Genomic DNA, 26,428 nt, shown 5'->3' on the forward strand with positions numbered 1-26,428 from the left:
CTGCAGCAGAGAAAACATTGATTTTAGCAAAAGACAGCAATTATACAGAGCTCATGAATATGCTGGACTACCTGGCAGCACGCCAAGCAGTCCTGTAATGATAATCTACTGCTGATTAACAGTGATTTTATCAAAACTATACTAAGCAGCCCAGTAAGTGACACACTAGTACAAGTGACAGCATTTATAGAAGACACCGATCGATCCGCTTGAGCTGCTGAGATGACACTGCTCTACACTACTGCCACCCGGCTCACATTGTAGTCCTCACTGCATCCCTCAGTCTCTGAGCCATCATTGGCTTCAAGACATCCTAGTAGCACATCTTCCGTCAGCCAGACGTGAAGCAGGGTTTACACACAAAGGCTCAGAACTGCTGATGTAGGCACTGCTCTCTTAATCAAAGAGCAAAAAGGTCCCAAGCCCTGAAAGCTAGCATCGCCCTCACCAATCATTGACGGGACACATTCCATTACCACCGTGTACATCAGCAAACATTAGTCAATTAGTACAGAGTCAGCCTTTATGAATCAGGGCCATACGTCCAATTGTTTCAATAAACCGCTTACTGGAAAAGACAGACAATATGGCCCTGATTCATCGAGTGGCTTTTTGTACGGCATGTAGGAATAACATGAAGCAAAGAGGTGCACAACAAAAATTAACTAGTAACTAGAGTTGAGCGAGTATCTAATTATTCGTAGTCTCTATACTCGTAACGAGTACTGGCTAATACTCGCGTATTCAGGCAAATAGTGTGTGCAATGCAAGTCACTGGGGAAAAGTCAATGTAAAGAGAAACCCAAATGCTGTACTATTCATGCGAGTAGTGAATAGTGCGGAATTCGGGTTACTCGTTACATTGTGAGTGTTTCCCCATTGACTTGCATTGAAATTTGGAATGAATATGCGAGTATTAGACAGTGCTCGTTATGAGTATAGAGTACGAATAGGTAAGTACTCACTCAACTCTACTAGTAACCTTTGTGCCATTAGAAACGTTGCCGCTTTCCATTAATTTGAGGGGCGGGTGGATCAGTGCCCTACCCCCTGCTCCAGCTTCAGCTGCCCATCTTGGAAAAGCTACTTGAAACTTGTGTGAAAATGGCAATAGCAACAGCATTTTTACAAAACTCTGTTGTGCGACCATTTTGTGACTTCATGTCAGTTTTCTGGTGTGAACACTCACCTATCGGCCTCTAGAAGTCTAAAATAGCTCCAGTGGTCAGTGTGAAAATAAAAAGATAAAAATGGTAATGGTGTTAATAGAGAATAATAAAAAAAAATAACCTTTTTTTTAAAGGTTTAAAAACTCTTGTAAGTCGATACCTGATAAAAAAAAATGGTATTTTTCCGATGACATTGAAAAATAATGTAGAGGTTATTGTTTTAAGAGAATAAGTAAACTAATCTAAGAAAGTTATCCTAGAAGGAAGGAGCTCAGGAGAATAAGGAAACAACAAATATATTCTATTAAGTATATGAGATAAAACAAGGTTTTAAAATAGCAAAGCGGTAACTACAAAAAAAGGGGACAAAGCCACTACAACATATTATACATTGTAATCAGAAAGCGTGGCATGTACTAATATATAGAATTATTCAAAAGTTGTCACAATAACCATTCAGTTGTGAACAGCACTATATCTATATAGGTATTGCACTAGAGCCCAATATAAAGTGCAATGTATATGGTTGGCGACCAATCATCATATAATGTGCAGTGAATGCATATACATGGTAAGTTAGTGAGGACCACCCAAATATTGCAGTATGCCAATATTAGTTGTACAGAAATTGCGTATAATGGGGCATGCACCAATACAAATACACCTGCATATGCAGATAGGATTATTCCACTAAGCCCAGGTAAAAATGTGCATCGGATTCATATGAGACATATATTATTGCTGTGTATAACTACAGTGCTGGCCAAAAGTATTGGCACCCCTGCAATTCTGTCAGATTGCAATAATTTTCAAGAAGAAACTGAGTATTATCACAAATTCTTTGGTATTATTATCTTCATTTATTTCGCTTGCAATGAAAAAACACAAAAGAGAATGAAACAAAAATCAAATCATTGATCATTTCACACAAAACTTCAAAAATGTGCAAGACAAAAGTATTGGCACCCTTAGCCTAATACTTGGTTACCGGAAGTGGTTGTTCGCAGTTATTTTGGCTAAAAGTTGTGCAACCATCAATGAGTTTCTTATAATGCTCTGCTGGAATTTTAGACCATTCTTCTTTGGCAAACTGCTCCAGGTCCCTGAGATTTGAAGGGTGCCTTCTCCAAACTGCAATTTTGAGATCTCTCCACAGGTGTTCCATGGGATTCAGGTCTGGACTCATTGCTGGCCACTTTAGCAGTCTCCAGTGCTTTCTCTCAAACCATTTTCTAGTGCTTTTTGAAGTGTGTTTTGGGTCATTGTCCTGCTGGAAGACCCATGACCTCTGAGGGAGACCAAGCTTTCTCACACTGGGCCCTACATTAAGCTGCAAAATTTGTTGGTAGTCTTCAGACTTCATAATGCCATGCACACGGTCAAGCAGTCCAGTGCCAGAGGCAGCAAAGCAACCCCAAAACATCAGGGAACCTCCGCCATGTTTGACTGTAGGGACCGTGTTCTTTTCTTTGAATGCCTCTTTTTTTTTCTTGTAAACTCTATGTTGATGGCTTTTCCTAAAAAGCTCTACTTTTGTCTCATCTGACCAGAGAACATTCTTCCAAAACGTTTTAGGCTTGCTCAGGTAAGTTTTGGCAAACTCCAGCCTGGCTTTTTTATGTCTCGTGGTAAGAAGTGGGGTCTTCCTGGGTATCCTACCATACAGTCCCTTTTCATCCAGACGAAGTCGGATAGTACGGGTTGACACTGTTGTACCCTCAGACGGCAGGGCAGCTTGAACTTGTTTGGATGTTAGTTGAGGTTGTTTATCCACCATCCGCACAATCTTGTGTTGAAATCTCTTGTCAATTTTTCTTTTCCTTCCACATCTAGGGAGGTTAGCCACAGCGCCATGGGCTTTAAACTTCTTGATGACACTGCGCACCGTAGACACAGGAACTTTCAGGTCTTTGGAGATGGACTTGTAGCCTTGAGATTGCTCATGCTTCCTCACAATTTGGATTCTCAAGTCCTTAGACAGTTCTTTGGTATTCTTTCTTTTCTCCATGCTCAATGTGGTACACACAAGGACAGAGGTTGAGTCAACTTTAATCCATGTCAACTGGCTGCAAGTGTGATTTAGTTATTGCCAACACCTGTTAGGTGCCACAGGTAAATTAGAGGTGCTGTTAATTACACAAATTAGAGAAGCATCACATGATTTTTCAAACAGTGCCAATACTTTTGTCCACCCCCTTTTTTATGTTTGGTGTGGAATTATATCCAATTTGGCTTTATGACAATTTTTTTTTTTTTTCATTGAAGACAAATTAAACGAAGATAATAATACCAAAGAATTTGTGATTGCAATCATTTTCAAGAAGAAACTGACAGAATTGCAGGGGTGCCAATACTTTTGGCCAGCACTGTATATGCCTTGGATAGGTCTGCACTGTTGGACCCAATCGTAAATACAGTAAATCTATTGCACTGTGCCTTTGTTATATGAAGGCACAGATATACAAACAAAAGATGCCCTGGTGTACATACAAAAATGCATGCATTTGGACAAAGTGATTGTTATAGTATTTTTAGGTTTTACATACAAAATATGCAGTCAAGAGGTGCACAGTAGGTACAATAGTATGATGCGATTTGTGGGGTCAATACTGATTAGATCCAAAAATATGAAGTGTAAAGGTGCACAATAGGTACAATAGTGTAGAGTGGTCTGTATAGCCAATGAAGGGAATATGCTCTTCTAAGCACTGTAAGGATGGCAATATAATGAAGTGCCTATTTCTGTGAGTTGAAATGGCCAACTCCCCTCCATGCCGATGCGCATTTCGCCCCACTTCTTCCAGGGCAGTCTAATTTACAAAGACACAGACAATGGAGATGTTTAACAAATTGTGTTTTCAATTTTTTCCTCACCTGTACGAGAATCAGAGCACAATAAATGATAATCTGCTCAAACTCTAAACAGCGTTTAAGCCAAGTGTCATTAGCATAATTGTTCTCTCTTCCAAGAGAATCAGCCCATACGCTCGTGAGGACTCTGCCACACTTGTATTGTCCACAATCTGGCTTTTATGGAAGAGTGACAAGAAAACATTTTTTTTAAAGAAGCCATAAGAGGTCACATTTGCAGTGTGCAAAAAGCTATGTAAGAGACAAAGCTAGCATGTAGAAGCTGTTGCTCTGGTCAGATGCGACCAAAGTGGAACTTTTTTTTTTTTTCTAAACCCCACCGTCAAACATAGTGGTGGCAGCATCATGCTGTGGGGATGCTTTTCTTCAGCAGGGACATAGAAGCTGCTCAAAGTTGATGGGGAAACAGATGAAGTTAAATACAGGGCAAGCGTGGTGGAAAACCAGCTAGAGGCTGCAAAAGGCTTGAGACTGGTGTGTAGTTCATCTTACAGCAGGACAAAAACCCTAAACATACTGCCAGAGCTACAACGGAATGGTTTATAGTAAGCATATTCATGTGTTTGAATGGACTAGTCAAATCCCATTGAGAATCTGTTGCAGCAAAACTTGAAAATTGCTGCTCACAGACGTTCTCCATCCAATCTCACCGAGCTGCAAATACTTAAGTATTGACTCCGGGGCTAAATACAAAGGCACATCACTATTGTCAGATTTATATTTTTTAAAGATTTTAAAACCAATGTATCATTTAATTTACACTTTACAAATATTTGCAACTTTAAGGGTACGTGCCCACAATGAGGACCCACTACATCCTGGATGCTGCGGGTCCTGACCTGCAGGGCAACAAGTCTCTTCCGCAAGAGACCGCAGCTACTCGTGTCCAAGATCAGAGTTAAACCCGGTGCAGTCTCTCTTCGCACAGACAAGCCGCTCCGCAGGTCAGTTTACGCTGAGGGCAGTACAAGAACAGTGGGCATGGAATTTCTAGAAATCCCATCCACTATGCTTGTACTGTACATCACAGCGTTTTTGGATGTAGCTGAAGCATGCTACATCCAAAGTGCTGTGAACACTGATCGTGGGCACGCACCCCAAGTTGGTATTTCCCAATCCCAATAAAATGAATTTGTTTATGGATGTAACATGAAAAAATATCCTGTGAACTTTTCCACATTTTATTCAAGTAATAGACTTAAGGCCCTGTCACACACAGATAAATCTGCGGCAGATCTGTGGTTGCAGTGAAATTGTGGACAATCAGTGCCAGGTTTGTGGCTGTGTACAAATGGAACAATATGTCCATGATTTCACTGCAACCACAGATCTGCCAAAGGTTTATCTCTTTGAGATGTTAATAGGCCCTGTTACACACAATCAACTTTCCAGAGGAGACTGCGAGAAGCAGGCCGTACAGGAATCCTGTCAGGTGCAATATGCACTGAGAACCACGAGCAGTTCTGGATGCATGTTAGTGATTCCTGCCTAGCAGTCCCTGTATACACTAGCATAAATAAACAGATCTTTAGAAAAAGTATTTCTAAAGATTGCTTATTATATGCTAATGAGGCCAGCGACTAGTCACAAAGGCATTACTTCCCTTGCCTAGTCAGCCCACATAGCATGTTAGCACGCCCCTCTGGGCGTAATAAGCTAATCAACGTGCAGCGACGCCACACACACCTCACTCTTGATGGCAGCCGGCGGAGGATGGCTGTGCACTGCACATGATTCGGAGTCCCTGGGACTTACAATCATGTGCAATAAACTGATGCAGAGTATAAGCTTCCCGGCTTCAGTGAAGTATAGTGTGCATGACCAGGAACAGAAGTGCTGGAGATTCCAGATCATGTGCAGTGTGCATTCATTCTCCACAAGCCGCTTAATCGGATCGAGAAAACAATTGCAGCATGCTGCGGGTGGAATCCGATCAGTTTTCACTCGCAGCTATACAAGTCTATGGGTGCAAGTGAAACATCGCACTGCACTCGGATGATACCGGAGTACAGTGCGATAATCGCATCAGCTGGCAACAGAGGAGATAGGGCAATTAATCCCTCCTTCTCTTCCCCACAGCTGTGATCTGATCACAGGATCGGATTACAGTGTCATGACACTCAGCTTACACTCGCAGCACAGTGGGAGCTGAGGGTCGCAGCCGATGCACTCATCGGATGCCATACGCTCGTATGGCCCCAGCCTAATGGTAAAATTATTAACAGGTGCTTGATCCATGAATCGCCCAATAAATTTCAGGGTTCATTTAAAATTGGTATTTAAACAGTTCTGCTCATCATGTTGTTCAGATTTTGACATCATGAGACAAAAAGACAACACCCAACAATTGATCAACAGTACCTTGCCATTGAGAAGCTTCAAGCAGGATGTTATCAGATGGACGTGTCCAGTGATCTTAGAGAGATACAGTGAGTGGAAGAGTTACAGAAAGGCATAGAAGTGGACATACATTGGCTATATTCCACACTGATGACCGCTTCATTGTGAACAATGCCCTTCGGAATCGGATGATTAATGCCACACAACTCCAGGCACACAAGAGAGGTGAGAGGCACCCAAGTGTCACATCAGACCATTCGACACCTTACATCAGCATGGTCTGCATGCTACATGACCTGTAAGGGTGCCTGGCCACACCACCAGGCACATGCATCATCTTGCTGGAAGAGGGACCAGTCGGCCTGAGGGCTGTTCACTGATGAAAGTCATTTCACATTGTGCAGAAATCATGGCTGCCAACAATGTTGGAAACTTAAGGAGAGTGCTATGCATTAGCCACTGTTGTTACCAGACAAGCCTTTGTTGGTGGTGGTGGTGTTACAGGTGTCTGGTCAATACAGACCTGCCCATTGCCCTACACTTTGTGGCTGGTACAGTGACAAGCACCTACTACTTATCATTAATTCTGACATTGTGCCTCTGCATGTACAACACAGGAATAACTTCATTTTCATGGGTGACAATGCTCCAGCTCATCGAAGTTGCATCATTAGAGAACGGCTGCTGAAGATTGGGGTACCTCAAAATGGAGCGACCTACAAGTATACAAGTTGTTTAAACATTTTTTTGAGGGGTGTACCCATCACGGTTGTTGGAAATCACCATTGCATGCTTCTATTTACATGCCCTACTTTCATAATATATCACTGTAGTGTGAACTTTTTACATAAATTTCACCTGAAAGTCACATATCGCTAACTTTTTGTGAGCAGTGTATGTACAAGTTTGGCATCACCCTAATCTTACCGACCTGGAGAATCAGGATTCCAGTTATATTTCAGCACAGTGAACACTGTTACAAAAGAACACCCAAGAAACCTATTGTGCATTGTTTTTGCGCATTGGTTCCATTTAAACACTACAACTTGCCACACATGAATAGTTACGGCTCTTGGAAGAAGGGGATGAAAAATCGAAAAAGCAAAAATGGTCAATAAGAAGTTAATAAAGACGATCACTTCCGTATGGCATTGAGGACAATAATACATTAGGCGAGACCAATTCATTTCATTTCGGGATCATTTCACAGCGGGTTAGGTGAAATAAAGAACAAACAAATTTTCCAATTCACACATATCAATCCTTTTTAATAAAGCAAGTTATATATATATTTTTTTTAAACTTTATTTTGGATGAACTACTCCATGATATTTATTGAAGTCAGCATTTCATTTATAATATAGCTCTGAAAAATAAACAATTCCAACTCTAAAATCATACTTGTATTAAAATATGACATGGGTATTATATTATTTTACACGCTTGTAAGCCGTCATATACTTTGGTAAATTTTAAAATTTGACAACACACCACAATAAAAAAACAACTGAATTAAGCAAACTTGTACTACATGACAGTCTATAGACATGGGAATAGCGTATAATAGAACATGCTCTAGTTCAGTAATTTGGCACAATGAACCCATAATGACCACTGTATGAAGGGTTTTTTTTATTAAACAGCAAAATGGATGAAATTCACAGATTTATTTTTTTTTTCTAAACCCATCAGAAAAGACTAGGACTTGCATATAAAAACTGGTGCAAATAAAAAGTGTAGCAGATGCCTAATACAACCAATCAGATCCATTCTTTCATTTATTTAAACTGAAAAGGAAAAAAAAAAATGAAAGCTGAATTTGATTGGTTACCATGGAAAACCACTTTCTATTTACTGTATTTTATACATGAAAACTCCCATTTTTAGAAAGTATACAACACTTCCTTACAGAATCAGTAGGATTAGTATAGGTAGTTTGAGGCTATGAATGGGTGGTAGCCTCTGACACGGCTCAGATGAGATATGGCACGATCATAGGCCACCTGCACAGACTTGCGGATGCTCGTTTTTCGGCCTTCTAGCATTTTCAGCTTGTCCACTGTATCATCAGCTCCTAAAGGACGAACCTTATCACTTGGAAGCCATTGCCTAGAAGAAAAAGCAGATATATTTTATATTGCAGCTTCCATGTGTTATACATTTTACAAATAATCTTGAGAAGTCCAAATCTCGTGAAATTATACACTAGTAGACACTATACAGAGCGACAAAAAGCCTAAAATGCTTAATTCCTTAAAGGGAATCTGCCACCAGGTTTTTGCCACTTAATCTGAGAGCAGCATAACGTAAGGGCAGAGACCCAGATTCTGGCAACATGTCAGTTACTGAGCTGCTTAGTGTAGTTTTGATAAAATCACTGGTTAATCAGCATTAGATTATCATTAGAGGACTACTTGGCATGCTGGCAGGTAGTCCAGTATATTCGCAACCTCTGTATAACTGCTAGGTCGGCAGCAGAGAAAACATTGATTTTAGCAAAATGACAGCAAACAGCTCAGTAGGTGACATCACTATAATCAGGATTGCTGCCCCTATGTTATGCTGCTCTCAGATGCGGTAGCAAATACCTGGTGACAGACTTCCTTTAAATGTAGCAGAGCTCCGAAAGCGAACCCCGCCCACACTACAGCTGTGTACACTGTCTATTGACAATGATTTTCTTATCAGTTGAGGAGGCTTGGTGGGTCTAGCAGGTGCTGGGACCTAATTCGGGCAGTCAATATCTGTTGGTGATAAAATGTTCATTGTAAGTAAACAACAGCACACAGCGTGCTAAGTGACATCACTGAATGCTGTGTTTAGCCCCTATATCCTGCTGTCTTTAATCTACATAGCAAAAACCTGCTCTTAGATTCACTTTAAAAGGGTTGGTCCGAATCTAAATTTTATTTTTCTCTAAAATCTCTAATGTATAATCTAACCTTGTTTCTATTATAATTTAATTAAAAATCCCTATCATTCACTCAGTAAATAACTGCTGTAATTTTTTTTTTTCAATTACTTCCTCTTTGATGATGCTTCATTTGACAATTACAGTGCATGCTGGGAAACTCAAGTGAGCAGTCCCATATTGTATTAAGCGCCCCACTACAGTAGGATGCAGCCCCCTATAGTGTTATACACCCCCATACAGTATCATGTGCCCCACTACAGTAGGATGCAGCCCCCATACAGTATTAGGCGCCCCCATATAGTATTTTGTGCCCCCATATAGTTTTATGCGCTCCCATACAGTAGGATGCAGCCACATAGTATTATGCAGCCCCACATATTATGCGCCCCCATCTAGTATTTTGTGCCCCCATATAGTATTATGCGCTCCCATACAGTAGGAAGCAGCCACATAGTATTATGCAGCCCCACATATTATGCGCCCCCATCTGTAAGAACCAGGCACTATAAAATAATATCATTATTCGTCCCATAAGGTGAATGCCGCAATAAAAAAAAGTATTTAAAAAAAAAGAAAAGAAGGGAATTTTGTTACTTACCGTAAATTCCTTTTCTTCTAGCTCTTATTGGGAGACCCAGACGATTGGGTGTATAGCACTGCCTCCGGAGGCCACACAAAGCTATTACACTAAAAAGTGTAAGGCCCCTCCCCTTCTGGCTATACACCCCCAGTGGGATCACTGGCTCACCAGTTTTAGTGCAAAAGCAAGAAGGAGGAAAGCCAATAACTGGTTTAAACAAATTCACTCCGAATAACATCGGAGAACTGAAAACCGTTCAACATGAACAACATGTGTACCCGCAAACAAACCAAAAATCCCGAAGGACAACAGGGCGGGTGCTGGGTCTCCCAATAAGAGCTAGAAGAAAAGGAATTTACGGTAAGTAACAAAATTCCCTTCTTCTTCGGCGCTCTATTGGGAGACCCAGACGATTGGGACGTCCAAAAGCTGTCCCTGGGTGGGTAAAGAAATACCTCATGTTAGAGCTGCAAGACAGCCCTCCCCTACGGGGAGGCAACTGCCGCCTGCAGGACTCTTCTACCTAGGCTGGCGTCCGCCGAAGCATAGGTATGCACCTGATAATGTTTGGTGAAAGTGTGCAGACTCGACCAGGTAGCCGCCTGGCACACCTGTTGAGCCGTAGCCTGGTGTCGCAATGCCCAGGACGCACCCACGGCTCTGGTAGAATGGGCCTTTAGCCCTGATGGAACCTGAAGCCCCGCAGAACGGTAGGCTTCAAGAATTGGTTCTTTGATCCATCGAGCCAGGGTGGCCTTAGAAGCCTGCGACCCCTTGCGCTTACCAGCGACAAGGACAAAAAGTGCATCCGAACGGCGCAGGGGCGCTGTGCGGGAAATGTAGATTCTGAGTGCTCTCACCAGATCTAACAAATGTAAATCCTTCTCATACCGATGAACTGCATGAGGACAAAACGAAGGCAAAAAGATATCCTGATTAAGATGAAAAGAGGATACCACCTTCGGGAGAAACTCCTGAATGGGGCGCAGCACTACCTTGTCCTGGTGGAAGACCAGGAAGGGAGCCTTGGAAGACAACGCTGCTAGCTCAGACACTCTCCGAAGAGATGTGATCGCTACCAGAAAAGCCACTTTCTGTGATAGCCTAGAAAGTGAAACCTCCTTCAGAGGCTCGAAGGGCGGCTTCTGGAGGGCAACTAGTACCCTGTTCAGATCCCATGGATCTAACGGCCGCTTGTACGGGGGAACTATATGGCAAACCCCCTGTAGGAACGTGCGCACCTTAGAAAGTCGTGCTAGACGCTTCTGAAAAAAGACGGATAGCGCCGAGACTTGCCCTTTAAGGGAGCCGAGCGACAAACCTTTTTCTAACCCAGATTGGAGGAAAGAAAGAAGGGTAGGTAATGCAAATGGCCAGGGAGACACTCTCTGAGCAGAGCACCAGGATAAGAATATCCTCCACGTTCTGTGGTAGATCTTAGCGGACGTGGGCTTCCTAGCCTGTCTCATGGTGGCAACGACCCCTTGGGATAAGCCTGAAGACGCTAGGATCCAGGACTCAATGGCCACGCAGTCAGGTTCAGGGCCGCAGAATTCCGATGGAAAAACAGCCCTTGGGACAATAAGTCTGGTCGGTCTGGTAGTGCCCACGGTTGGCCGACCGTGAGATGCCACAGATCCGGATACCACGCCCTCCTCGGCCAGTCTGGAGCGACGAGTATGACGCGGCTGCAGTCGGATCTGATCTTGCGTAGCACTCTGGGCAGGAGTGCCAGAGGTGGAAACACATAAGGGAGCCGGAACTGCGACCAATCTTGCACTAGGGCGTCTGCTGCTAGAGCTCTTTGATCGCGAGACCGTGCCATGAATGTTGGGACCTTGTTGTTGTGCCGGGACGCCATTAGGTCGACGTCCGGCCTTCCCCATCGGTGACAGATTTCCTGAAACACGTCCGGGTGAAGGGACCATTCCCCTGCGTCCATGCCCTGGCGACTGAGGAAGTCTGCTTCCCAGTTTTCTACGCCGGGGATGTGAACTGCGGATATGGTGGAGGCTGTGGCTTCCACCCACATCAGGATCCGCCGGACTTCCTGGAATGCTTGCCGACTGCGAGTCCCTCCTTGGTGATTGATGTATGCCACCGCTGTGGAGTTGTCCGATTGAATTCGGATCTGCTTCCCTTCCAGCCACTGCTGGAAGGCTAGTAGGGCAAGAAACACTGCTCTGATTTCCAGAACATTGATCTGAAGGCTGGACTCTTGCTGAGTCCACGTACCCTGAGCCCTGTGGTGGAGAAACACTGCTCCCCACCCTGACAGACTCGCGTCTGTCGTGACCACCGCCCAGGATGGAGGTAGGAAGGACTTTCCCTGTGATAATGAGGTGGGAAGAAGCCACCACTGCAGAGAGTCCTTGGCCGTCTGGGAGAGGGAGACTTTCCTGTCCAGGGATGTCGACTTCCCGTCCCATTGGCGGAGAATGTCCCATTGAAGTGGACGCAGATGAAACTGCGCAAACGGAACCGCCTCTATTGCCGCCACCATCTTCCCGAGGAAGTGCATGAGGCGTCTCAAGGAGAGCGACTGACCTTGAAGGAGAGCCTGCACCCCTGTCTGTAGTGACCGCTGCTTGCTCAGTGGAAGCTTCACTATCGCTGAGAGAGTATGAAACTCCATGCCAAGATACGTTAGTGATTGGGTCGGTGACAGATTTGACTTTGGGAAGTTGATGATCCACCCGAACGCCTGGAGAGTCTCCAGTGCAAAATTCAGGCTGAGTTGGCATGCCTCCTGAGAGGGTGCCTTGACCAGTAGATCGTCCAAGTAAGGGATCACAGAGTGTCCGTGAGAGTGCAAGACTGCTACCACTGCTGCCATGATCTTGGTGAACACCCGGGGGGCTGTCGCCAGACCAAATGGCAGAGCTACGAACTGAAGATGTTCGTCTCCTATCACGAAGCGCAGAAAGCGTTGGTGCTCCGTAGCAATCGGCACGTGGAGATAAGCATCTTTGATGTCTATTGATGCTAGGAAATCTCCTTGGGACATTGAGGCAATGACTGAGCGGAGGGATTCCATCCGGAACCGCCTGGCGTTCACATGCTTGTTGAGCAGTTTTAGGTCCAGAACAGGACGGAAGGAGCCGTCCTTTTTTGGAACCACAAAGAGATTGGAGTAAAATCCTCGCCCCCGTTCCTGAGGGGGGACAGGGATCACGACTCCTTCTGCTCTTAGAGAGTCCACCGCCTGCAGCAGGGCATCTGCTCGGTTGGGGTGTGGGGAGGTTCTGAAGAACCGAAGTGGAGGCCGAGAACTGAACTCGATTCTGTACCCGCGAGACAAAATGTCTGTTACCCACCGGTCTTTGACCTGTGACAGCCAAATGTCGCAAAAGCGGGAGAGCCTGCCACCGACCGAGGATGCGGAGGGAGGAGGCCGAAAGTCATGAGGTAGCCGCCTTGGAAGCGGTTCCTCCATTTGCTTTCCTGGGGCGTGAGTGAGCCCGCCAGGAATCTGAGCTCCCTTGTCCTTTCTGAGTCCCTTTGGACGAGGAGAATTGGGGCTTGCCCGAGCCTCGAAAGGACCGAAACCTCGACTGCCACTTTTTCTGTTGAGGTTTACTTGCTCTGGGCTGTGGCAAGGAAGAGTCCTTACCCTTGGACTGTTTTATGATTTCAGCCAATGGCTCACCAAACAGTCTGTCCCTAGATAATGGCAAGCTGGTTAAGCATTTTTTAGAACCAGCATCTGCTTTCCAGTCCTTTAACCATAAGGCTTTGCGCAAAACCACAGAATTGGCGGCCGCCATAGAGGTACGGCTCGTAGATTCTAGGACAGCATTGATAGCATAGGTCGCAAACGCAGACATTTGCGAGGTTAGGGACGCCACCTGCGGCACTGCTGGATGCATGATAGCATCCACCTGCGCTAAACCAGCTGAAATAGCTTGTAGTGCCCACACGGCCGCGAATGCTGGAGCAAAGGACGCGCCGATAGCTTCATAGACAGATTTCAACCAAAGGTCCATCTGTCTGTCGTTGGCATCTTTAAGTGAAGCCCCATCCTCTACTGCGACTATGGATCTAGCCGCAAGCTTGGAAATTGGGGGATCCACCTTTGGGCACTGGGTCCAGCGTTTGGCCACTTCAGCGGGAAAAGGATAACGGGTATCCTTAGAACGCTTAGAGAAACGCTTGTCTGGATGAGCGTCGTGCTTCTGGATTGATTCTCTGAAGTCAGAGTGGTCCAAAAAAAGCACTTAATTTACGCTTGGGATACAGGAAATGGAACTTCTCCTGCTGTGCAGCTGCCTCCTCTGCAGAAGGGGCTGGGGGAGAAATATCCAACAGCCTATTAATTGCCGATATAAGGTCATTAACCATGGCGTCACCATCAGGGGCATCCAGATTGAGAGGGCCCTCAGGATTAGAATCCTGGTCACCGTCCTCAGTCTCATCACAGAGAGATTCTTCTCGCTGAGACCCTGAGCAGTGTGATGACGTCGAGGGTCTTTCCCAGCGAGCTCGCTTAGGCTGCCTGGGACTGTCATCTGAGTCAGAGACTTCAGCTTGTGATGCTTGAGACCCCCTCGAAGTACGGACTAGTTCCAACTGAGGGGGACCAGATAGCATAGCCACAGCAGTGTCCATGGTCTGGGGAACTGGCCTGGCCTGCAAGGTCTCCAGGATTTTTGTCATAGCCTCAGACATTTTATCAGCAAACACTGCAAAGTCTGTCCCCGTCACCGGGGCAGGGTTCACAGGCGTCTCTGCCTGGGCTACCACCACCATAGGCTCTGGCTGACGAAGTGCCACTGGGACTGAACATTGCACACAATGTGGATCATTGGAGCCTGCCGGTAGATCAGCCCCACATGCAGTACAAACAGTGTACACAGCCCGTGCCTTGGCAGCCTTGCGTTTTGCGGATGACATGTTGCTGCTTCCTCAGAGCAGTACAGGGTGTCCAGCCAAGAAGCGACCTTACAGTGCAACTATATATATATATATATATATATATATATGGTACCAAGAAAAAAAGTACACTAATATATCACTGAGGCACTAGTGGGGCCAGCACTACTGTGCAGCTTACCGCCCGCTTAGGAGCGGTGTGTGGTCGCCAGAAATCCCTCTAGTCTGGGTCTCCCAGAGCCTGCTGCCTCTCCCCAGCCAGATCGCATGTGTAATGGCTGCCGGCGTCCTTGTGGAGAGGGGGGGCGGGCCCTGGGCGTACACCGACGAAGAGCGGGAAGTCTGCTTCCCCTTGTGCCTAGTGAGAGGGCTGGAGCATGTAAATAAGGCTCCAGCCCTCGGCGCTGCCATTGAGCAGCGTCTCTCCCCTACCCTGATTGACAGGGTGGGGGCGGGAACGAAACGGCGCTAGGCCGCAGAAGCCGGGGGCTAAAGTTAAAAGCGCCGCCGCCGTAAAAGCGCGGTCGGCGCAAAGCCCCCGGCGCACCACAAGTCGCAGCTGCGCCGCCGCTCCAGGAGCGGTCGGCGCAGTAGTTCCCAACACAAAAACGTCACTCAGCAAAGCTGCAGTGACCTAACCCCCAGCGTACAGCGCCACTGTCCCCGGCGCACTACAACGCTCAGCAAGCCCTGAGAGTGTCCGTGCCTGCCGGGGACACAGAGTACCTGAAAGTTGCAGGGCCTTGTCCCTGAACGGCACTCCCGCTCCCAATCCAGCAGGTTCTATGGGTCTGTGGATGGAGCCCGGCCCCAGGGCTTGGGGGCCGGCAAGATCCCACTTCCACAGAGCCCTCCAGGGGATGTGGAAGGAAAACAGCATGTGGGCTCCAGCCTCCGTACCAGCAATAGGTACCTCAACCTTACAAGCACCAACCGCGGGTGAGAAGGGAGCATGCTGGGGGCCCTATATGGGCCCTCTTTTCTTCCATCCGATAGAGCCAGCAGCTACTGCTGACTACAAACAGTGGAGCTATGCGTGGATGTCTGACCTCCTTCGCACAAAGCCGAAAACTGGTGAGCCAGTGATCCCACTGGGGGTGTATAGCCAGAAGGGGAGGGGCCTTACACTTTTTAGTGTAATAGCTTTGTGTGGCCTCCGGAGGCAGTGCTATACACCCAATCGTCTGGGTCTCCCAATAGAGCGCCGAAGAAATAGGAAAAATATTTACAGAAAGAAAAAAAAAAAAAAAAACTTTTTCATCCTGAAATGATACAAATAAAATATACAGCTTATGCCCCAAAAAAACAAGCCCTGCGCTCAGAGCACTATAAATGTGATTATGTCAACCCACACTTTAAAACTATAATCAGTATTTATCTCCCAGTGAACACTGTAAAAGAAAACAAAATGCTACAATTCGGTAATAACTAAAAGTGAATCTGAAACCACATCACTATAGGTAAACGTGTATGTAATTAAATAACCAGAAATGCCAATTCAAATGAAATTAGAACCTACATATACTCAGTGTATGCAAGAGTAATAATATGAATCCAAGTAATAAAATCCAACAGGTATAGCTATAAAAATAATCCATAAATGGTCAGAAAAAATCTAAAAACACCCAAGTAAAATATGTTTGGGGTTTTTTTTTTCTTTCAGAAAAATGGGTCAAAAAAGGAGCACATTCATTGTAGACGAACATTCCACAACCATTAGTAACTTCATACATAAGATGACAGGGTGTGTAAGCGTCTGTATTCTGCTAATGGTGCTCATACTTTATGCTGAATAGTGATTTTTTGAAAATGTAATTAAACATGTCTGTCGATCCAGTGATTTCTATAATTCCACGACTTTTCTTCTTGGTGTTGCAATTTTAATGTTGAAGCGGGTGTAAACTGTTATGGAGAAATCAAATTAGGCTACATTTTGCATAAAGGGGTTGTCCAAGAATTAGATAAAATGGTCCCTGATATAATTCAAACTGCAATGCTGCCTAGTCACAAGTCAGCATAAGGGTCTGTGCGAACGTTTCCTTTTCTCTTGCGTTTTGGTTGTGTTTTAAACTGCACCGTGTCAAATGACAAAATGTATGCGCTGTGCTTCCCCAGTCTATGAGAAATCAGAATTTCCATTCGCACGTTGGTTTTTTTTTAGGCAGCGTTTTGTTTGACAAATATTTGTCAAAATCGTTGCCAAAAAAAATAATAAAAAAAAAAAGCAGCATGTCACTTCTTCAGTGCGTTTTGGTTGCATTTTCCACCCATTGACTTCTTTATAATGCACTGTTTAAAACGCGGCAAAAACGCATTGAAAACAATGCGTTTTTTACCGCTTTTTTTGTCAAACGCAGTGTAACATTTGTCAAAACACTGCAGTTTAGTTGTCAAGCCAGAACGCAGACGTGCGCACATAGCCTAAGAGCTGTGTCACACATACCTCAGTCAGAAGGCGGGAGCAGGGTGAAAAAATATGTTTTAATCCACATTGTGCTGTACGACAACAGTCTGACAGCATCATAAAAGTGCACAGAGATTGACTACACTCAATAGAAGATCAATTAAACATTGAGGAGAATGAACCTGTGCTCATGGAGGAAGAGATACGTTTCCTCACATGAGAGCCTTGCTCCCTACCGACTGTAGTACGTGTGATACAGCACATGTGTTAAAACACAGAACTGCAGCCAGTACTGAGGTGATTAGGACGAGCTGCAGTTTGAACTATATTGGGGACACTATGTTCTCTTATTGTCTGAGAAGCCTTTTGACAAAAAAAAGTTTCAGTTATATTTTGAAAGCCATAGCTATTGATTTTTCCGTTGACAGCTTAGTGTGAGGATTTATTTATATTTTTTTTTTTGCATGATGAACTGTAGTTCTTTATTGGCAAGTACAACATTTTGATCTTTTTATTCTATTTTCTAGAGAAGTGAATGTTGTTTTTTTTTTTGTTCTTTTTTTTTTATTTAATTCAGCATTCCTGTACTGGAATACGTATTTTCATATTTGTGTATCACTGCTAATGAGTTTTCTTGTTTGTACTATATTAAAGGAGTGAAATCTCACTGGTTCACCTGTACAATCTTGAGTGCAGTGTATCAAAATACCGTATTTTTCGGACTATAAGACGCACCCTTGTTTTAGAGGAGGAAAAAAAATAGAAAAAAAAATAAAATTAAAAGTAAAAGAATGTGGTCATGACACACTTATTTTACTGATGACAGTGTTACTAAGGTAATAATATCCCCAAATTCTGTCCTCATATCCCCCATTCTGGGCAAAAGCTGAAGGAGAATAGCCACCCACAAGTAGAACCGAGTAAGAACCGGAACAACCGGAGACTCTGTCCACGACAACAGCCGGTGATAACACACGGAACAAGAAAATTGCCAACAGGCAACAGGGAGGGAGCTGGGTCTCCCAATACGGAACTATAAGAAAAAGAATTTACGGTAAGTAACAAAATTCTCTTTTTCTTTATCGTTCCTTTGGGAGACCCAGACCATGGGACGTTCCAAAGCGGTCCCTGGGTGGGAATAAACAGAAAAAACTAAGAAGTAGGCGGAGCCTAACTTCACAAGTGGGCGACAGCCGCCTGAAGGATGCATCTGCCCAAGCTCGCATCTGCCGAAGCATTAGCATGCACTTGGTAGTGCTTCGAAAAGGTATGCAGGCTAGTCCAAGTGGCAGCCTGACAGACTTGTTGAGCCGTAGCCTGGTGCCTAAAAGCCCAAGAGGCACCGACAGCTCTGGTCGAGTGTGCTTTGATCCCCGGCGGGGGAGGCACCTGAGTACTCTGGTAGGCGTCCGAAATGCTCGATCTAATCCAACGGGCCAAGGTCGGCTTAGACGCAGAGAGACCCTTGCGCCGCCCTGTGGTTAGCACAAAAAGAGAGGTGCACCGCCTAAGCGCAGCGGTGCGAGACACATAGATCCGGAGAGCATGCACCAGATCTAGAGTATGCAGCGCTTTCTCAAAGCGATGAACAGGGGCCGGACAGAAGGAAGGCAAGGAAATATCCTGGTTAAGGTGGAAAGGAGAGACCACCTTAGGAAGAAAGTCCGGGGTCGGACGGAGAACTACCTTGTCTTGGTGAAAAACCAAAAAAGGTGACTCCGAGGAGAGCGCAGCCAAATCAGAGACTCTCCTGAGAGAAGTTATGGCAACTAGAAAGGCCACCTTTTGAGAAAGACGATACAAAGAAACCTCCCTAAGGGGCTCGAAAGGGGGTTTCTGCAATACCGTGAGAACCAAGTTAAGGTCCCAGGGATCCAAGGGCCGCCGATAAGGCGGAATGATGTGAGACGCACCTTGCATGAAGGTGCGGACCTGAGCCAGCCGGGCGAGACGCCGCTGGAACAGCACTGATAGAGCTGAGACTTGTCCCTTGAGAGAGTTGAGGGACAGTCCTAGCTGCAGACTGGACTGTAAAAAAGACAGAAGGGTCGGCAACGAGAATGGCCAAGGAGAATGGCCGGAAGAGCGATACCAGGACAGGAAAATTCTCCAAGTCCTGTGATAGATCTTAGCGGAGGAAGACTTACGGGCCCGAGTCATAGTGGAGATGACTTCAGGAGGAATACCAGAAGCCGTCAAAATCCAGGACTCAAGAGCTACGCCGTCAATTTGAGTGCCGCAGAATTAGGGCGGAAAAACGGACCTTGCGAGAGCAGGTCTGGACGATCCGGAAGATGCCACGGCATCTCCACGGACAGTTGGAGCAGGTCCGGATACCAAGCTCGCCTGGGCCAGTCCGGTGCAATGAGGATGACTCGACGGCCCTCCATTCTGATCTTGCGCAGGACTCTGGGCAAGAGAGCTAGAGGGGGAAACACGTAGGACAGACGAAACTGGGACCAGTCTTGAACCAGAGCGTCCGCGGCGAAGGCCTGAGGATCGTGGGAGCGAGCCACGTAAACCGGAACCTTGTTGTTGTGACGGGATGCCATTAGGTCCACGTCCGGAGTGCCCCACTTGCGGCAGATTGACTTAAACACTACAGGGTGCAGGGACCACTCGCCACCGTCCACGGATTGACGGCTGAGATAATCTGCCTCCCAGTTTTCTACGCCAGGGATGTGGACTGCAGATATGGTGGACTTGGAGTCCTCCGCCCATTGAAGAATGCGTTGGACCTCCAACATTGCCAGGCGGCTGCGTGTCCCGCCTTGGTGATTGATGTAGGCAACCGCTGTCGCGTTGTCTGACTGGACTCGAATGTGCCTGCCCGCCAACAGGTTTTGAAAGGCTAGGAGAGCTAGAAGCACAGCTCTGGTTTCCAGCACATTGATTGAAAGGGCTGACTCGGACGGAGTCCAAGTGCCCTGTGCTCTGTGGTGGAGATATACCGCTCCCCAGCCGGATAGGCTGGCATCCGTGGTGAGAATCACCCACCCCGGAGTCAGGAAGGAGCGCCCTTGGGACAGGGAGAGGGGTCGAAGCCACCACTGAAGAGAGCTCCTGGTCCATGGCGACAGAGCCACTAACCTCTGTAAGGAGGAAGGCCGCTTGTCCCAACAGCGGAGAATGTCCAGCTGCAGAGGATGCAGATGGAACTGGGCAAAGGGAACCGCCTCCATGGAGGCCACCATTTGACCCAGCACCTGCATCAGACGCCTGAGGGTATAACGGCGGGGCCTCAGGAGAGAGCGCACCGCCAACCGGAGTGACAGCTGTTTGTCTAAGGGCAACTTCACAAGTGCCGGCAAAGTCTCGAACTGCATCCCTAGGTACGTGAGACACTGGGTCAGAGTCAGAGTGGATTTGGGAAGATTGACAATCCACCCGAATTGGGCTAGGGTGGCGAGAGTGAGCGAAACACTCCGCTGACAGTCTGCGCTGGATGTACCCTTGACCAGAAGGTCGTCCAGATAAGGAAGCACTGCTAACCCCTGGAGGTGCAGGACCGCAATCACTGCCACCATGACCTTGGTGAATACCCGAGGGGCCGTGGCTAACCCGAAGGGGAGAGCCACGAATTGGAAATGATCCTCTCCTATCGCAAAATGTAACCAACGCTGATGTGACACTGCGATTGGCACATGCAGATAGGCATCTCTGATGTCGATGGACGCCAGGAACTCCCCTTGGGTCATAGAGGCAATGACTGATCGCAGAGACTCCATGCGAAAATGCCGCACCCGGACATGCTTGTTGAGAAGCTTGAGATCCAGGATGGGCCGGAAGGTACCGTCCTTTTTTGGAACTAGGAAGAGATTTGAGTAAAAACCTCTGAACCGTGTTCCTGAGCGGGAACTGGGACAATCACTCCGTTTGCCTGCAAGGATGCCACGGGCTGCGAGAAGGCGGCGGCCTTGGAGCAGGGGGGAGTTGAGAGAAAAAATCTGTTTGGAGGGCTGGAAGAGAATTCTATCCTGTAGCCGTGAGATATGATGTCTCTCACCCACTGATCGGAGACTTGCTTTAACCAAGCGTCGCCAAAGTGGGAGAGCCTGCCACCGACTAAGGACATGGCTGGAGCGGGCCGAGAGTCATGAGGAAGCTGCCTTAGTGGCAGAACCTCCTGCGGTCTTCTGCGGACGCGCTTTTGGGTGCCAGTTGGATTTCTGATCCTTGGCTGAGTTAGCGGACGAGGCGAAAGGCTTAGAGGATGACCAGTTGGAGGAACGAAAGGAACGAAACCTCGATTGATTCCTACCCTGGGCGGGTTTCCTGGTCTTGGTTTGTGGCATGGAAGTACTCTTCCCGCCAGTAGCTTCTTTAATGATTTCATCCAGCTGTTCACCAAACAGCCGTGAACCAGCAAAAGGGAGCCCAGCAAGAAACTTCTTGGAAGAAGCATCTGCCTTCCACTCTCAAAGCCACAAAATCCTGCGGATAACAAGAGAATTAGCTGAAGCCACCACAGTGCGGTGAGCAGCCTCTAGCATGGCAGACATGGCATAGGATGAAAAAGCTGAAGCCTGAGCAGTTAAGGTAACCATCTCAGGCATAGATTCCTTGGTGAGGGAATGCATCTCCTCTAGAGAAGCAGAGATGGCTTTGAGAGCCCACACTGCTGCAAAAGTCGGGGAAAACATGGCCCCCGCAGCTTCATACACAGATTTGTCCAGAAGGTCAATCTGACGGTCAGTGGAATCCTTAAGTGAGGTGCCGTCAGCCACCGACACAACGGTCCGGGCTGAGAGCCTAGACACCGGAGGGTCTACCTTTGGGGAGTGAGACCACTCCTTGACCACCTCAGGTGGAAATGGAAACCGGTCATCAGAACCACGTCAGGGCAGGCCCTGGGTTTGGTCACAGCAGTCTGAAAACTGGAGTGGTTAAAGAACACACTCCTCACTCTCTTAGGCGAGGTAAACTGATGTTTTTCTGCCAAAGAGAGTTGCTCCCCTGACACTGGCGGATTGAGATCCAGCACAGAATTAATAGAAGCAATCAAATCACTAAGATCTGAGTCACCCTCAGAGAAATCGATGGGATACATAGCCTCCGAGCCCCCAGTGAGGGCATCCTCCTCATCTTGAGAGTCAGCTCTTGAGGCAGAGCCGTGGGATGGGGAGGGGGAGGAAACCCTGCGCCTTCTCTTAGAAGGACGGGGTCTGGGATCAGATGATGAATCCTCCGTGAGCTCCGATGGACGGAGGTCAGAGGATAGGAGTCCTCTGTCAAGAGTATTAGAGGCACCCTGTGAGGGGGGCTGATGCATATTCATCAAAGTCCTGGACAAAGGTCCCATGGACTCAGCAAATGACTGGGATATGGACCTAGAAAAGGACTCTACCCAAGCCGGGGGTTCAATCACAGGTGCAGCAGCAGCAGCCTGAGAGACCACTGGGGGTGAGACTCCAGGCTGTGGCACCGCCAAGTTAGAGCAGACATCACAATGTGGATAGGTGCTCGGCTCAGGCAGCAGGAGCTTACATGCAGTGCATGCAGAATCAAGCTTTGGAGCCTTGCTCCTTGTGTGAGACATGCTGCTGGAGTGGGGGCTTTGCAGAGAATGAACCCCAGGGAGAATATACAGAGGTCCACAACCGGAGACCAGCTGTGGCTTACCAGACCGCTGAGCGCGGTGTTGTGTGCCCTCCAGATCCCGAAGCCCGGTCCCCCAGTCGCAGCACCTCAGAAGAGATGCAGAATGCAGGATGTCCCAGAGCAGAGTGAACTCTGCCTGAGACGAGGGCGTTCCTATAAAAGAGAGGGAACTGGAGGGCTATAGAGACCTGCAGGGAAGGAGGGACGCCCCAGCTGTGGGGAGTGTCCCTCCCCTGTGTAGAACGGCCGCCGGGAGGAGCCGAACCTGTCCCTCTGCATGAGTGACATGCGAGGGCAGGAAAATTAAACTAGGCCTCCGGCGAAGCCAGGGCCTAAATTTAAGCGGCGAGGCCGACAAGCAGGCACCATCGGCGCGGTTCTCAGGCAAAAGCTAGAGAACCCGCCGGAAAAGTTAAAATAATCACATACAGCATACTCTCCCCTTACAATAAAGAACCGGGACCCCCAACATAAACGTCTCAGGTACTTAGCTGCTGAGACGCAGGGCCATGTCCCTGGGGATGAGTGCTCCGGTCCAACAGAATCCTCAAGGGGCTGTGGATGGAGACCGGACTCCTGCCAGGCATGGAGACCGTGCTGGCTCCCACTTCAAGCCAGAGCCCAGAAGGGATGGTGAAGGAGCGCGGCATGTAAGGCTGCAGCCTTGTAAATCAACCTTAACAACACCGCCGACACAGTGGGGTGAGAAGGGACATGCCGGGAGTCCAGACATGGACCCGCTTTTCTTCAAACTCTTTCCAAAAGTCAAACAAATCAGATGAGAATGCATGTGTGGATGTATGCCTCCTGACACAAAGCAATAAACCGGCTAGGACTGGCTACCAGGGGGTGTATAAGCTCAGAGGGAGGAGCTACACTTTTAAGTGTAGTACTTTGTGTGTTCTCCGGAGGCAGAAGCTAAACACCCATGGTCTGGGTCTCCCAAAGGAACGATAAAGAAATATTATATATATATATATATTATATATATATATATAAAATCCAACCCCAACCAGGTGTTCAGTAATGCCCATACTATATTATTTATTGCCTTACTTTTTCAGATGTGCTGCTCATCATGCTTCAGTTTGGTCCTGGCATTACAAACAAAGTCTCCCATATCTCAAGGACCTGCAGTGATGTAATGAAGAGGCAGGGCACTGTGCTGTTCTGGCCCACCCCTCTGCATTACATCACTGTAGGTCCTTGTCAGCTACAGGAGACTGAGCAGAGGAAGCAGGAGCAAAGTGAAAGTAATGTTTGCACTCAGCACAGAGACTGCGGCTGTGCTGTGCAGGTATGCCATGCTCTGGCCTAGACACTGCAGTGATCTGCACTTCCCCCGGGCCAGACATGACTGCAGCGGCACCCTGCTCCTGCCTCCTAAACAGTGGACACACAGTTTCCCCAGCCTCTGCAGGAAGCCGGCGGCTGGAGAACCCACGTGTGTCCGCTGTTTACATTAAACTATTGATTTGCTGCTCCTCACCCCCGCTGACTGCAGAGAGAGGTAGGTGGGGAGCAGCTAATGAATATTCACTTACTTTAAGCAGCGGGCACACGTGGTTTCTCCAGCGCCTGCTTCCTGCAGCAGCGACCCTCCCTGCCTCCTCTGATCCCACTGCATAGCGCTTACTCCCCACAGCTCCCTACCCCGCAGCTATAGACCGTAAGACACACCCCACACTTTCCTCCCAAATTTGGAGGAAAAAAAGTGCGTCTTATGGTCCGAAAAATACGGTATGTTATTACTTTGGGCAAATATGCATGATTAAACTCCTTGCTGATATGTACACTTACATAGTGTACAAAAGCTCAACACCAAATTAAAGCAAGGCTGATACATACAGTATTTCTGCAAAAAGTGAAGTTTTTCTTTATTTTATTTTTTTTTATTTTATTCCAATTCGGCACCACAGGAATTATCCAACATCTCGAGCTATTGGAGATCTTTCTCAAGGATATCTGTGTCAAGAGAGTCGTGGTGTAAGCAAATGGATAAAATTAAAGGGTTCATAAAAAGGGGTGCCAAGTGGGATATGGCAGCATAAAACTGCAAAGGATCCACCGTGTGGGTGCTGAGCGTCAGGTGTCACCTTGCTTTATTTTGGTGCTGAGGTTTTTCTGTCTACTAATAGAAGACAGTCCTTTCCTCGAGCATAAACCCCGTTTCACTCCTATTGCATAGTGTCTAAGGCGGGCTTAGGAGCTCAGTTTGCACCACACCAGGCAGATGTCGACTGTCGTACGCAAACATGTACCTCAATCAGCAGTGATCAGAGCTAAGCCAAGCATGAATTGCTGCTGTTGACCGCTTAAATGCCATTGTAAACAGATTGAAATACTCTTGTCGTATAGTATACGTTGGAAAGGCATCATACACAATAAAAGTGCAAACAGTAATCCTTCATTAGATGAGAAAAACTAAATCAGAATAGAGCAATAGCTAAGCAAGAAAATGGAAAAAAAAAAAAAACAAACAGGAGAAATACGTGTAGTATGACATGTCTGAGAGGAGACACAAGGTCTTTGATTTAAAATGGTTAGTACTAGAAGAAATTAAAAGGCAATAATAAGTAAAGTCAGACATGCTTGCGGGAAGGGGAAACAATTTCTGAACTTTACAATAGGATCTTTGTATTCTGAAGGGTAGAACGAAAAGTCTTAAAGTGCTGAGTGTCCCATCGACTGTAATTAGCTTATCAACTGAAAGCTATTACAGGAAAGACCGTGATACTTTCATAAATATAAGAAGGGAGTACAGGTATCACGTTTTATTGCAATTACTTGATGGAGTATTCTGATCATAAGTAATATTAACCCAACAGTGTGGAATAGAATGGACTGGACCAACCCCAAGACATTCATTCTGGTGAACATGTTAGCATTGCTTCTCTGTATACATGGTGGATTTAGATAAGTATAAAGATTTTTGCACTCCTGTATAGTGTTTGCATTTAGTGTTGGCTAAGGCTGCATATATATATATTTGTGAGAGTCGCTAGACTGCGTTTATCGCGAATTATGAATTACAGATCTAATCAGTTCATAAATTATTTTGCCAGAAAATCTCAAAATTTTTATAATAAGTACAGTTTGGAATGTTTAGTGCTGAAGTGCACATTTAGTGCTGGCTTTTTGTTTTTTCTTCAGTTCATAAATTAGTAGTAATAAACGCTGAAATCTAGCTAATTCCAAAAAGGTTCACATACTTTTTTTTTTCTTGCAAATTAAATTTGCTAAATATTAGTGTGTGTATTAGTATAGCAAATCGCCATCATAAAGTAGCTTTCTCACCAGGTTCTTTTATTGTCGAAAAATAAAACCAGGAAGAGTTTCTGGCCAGCATTTTCCAGCTGCCGCTGCTCCCCCAGCTTCAGCACATCTAACGGTGGCACAGGGATGGGGATTCCGTTGTGAAGCAAGCCCTCTCTAGGCATATTCGGATCAATAATCTGAAGTAAAAATAAATATATATATATAAAATAATAAAAAAAAATATTAAACAGCACGTTTAACAATTCAGGACTGACATTCAAAATTAAGTTTTCCCTTACCAAGGCAGGATAAGAGGGATATCCGCGGCATTTAGCCCAAACTAACTGAAGAGGCTTAAGTTCTGCGCAACTATCATATGTCATCTGGCGACTGTCTGTTCAGATAAATGTACAGAATAA

At 46.4% G+C, this 26,428-nt stretch overlaps 1 protein-coding gene across 1 annotated transcript in view; it reads right to left on the reverse strand.

Moving 5' to 3' along the window:
- Positions 1-7,619: 7,619 nt before the first annotated feature.
- The window catches only part of BRPF3 (bromodomain and PHD finger containing 3), an 84,555-nt gene continuing 65,746 nt past the window's right edge, over positions 7,620-26,428 (reverse strand). The window contains exons 11-13 of the mRNA XM_075335813.1: positions 26,309-26,403; positions 26,049-26,206; positions 7,620-8,489 (exon numbers count right to left, since the gene is read on the reverse strand). Coding sequence (XP_075191928.1) covers positions 8,303-8,489; positions 26,049-26,206; positions 26,309-26,403 — 440 coding nt within the window. The 3' untranslated portion in view covers positions 7,620-8,302. The remainder of the gene's footprint in view (positions 8,490-26,048; positions 26,207-26,308; positions 26,404-26,428) is intronic.

Source organism: Anomaloglossus baeobatrachus, chromosome 2 (genome assembly GCF_048569485.1).
Source record: "Anomaloglossus baeobatrachus isolate aAnoBae1 chromosome 2, aAnoBae1.hap1, whole genome shotgun sequence".
Lineage (NCBI taxonomy): Eukaryota > Metazoa > Chordata > Amphibia > Anura > Aromobatidae > Anomaloglossus > Anomaloglossus baeobatrachus.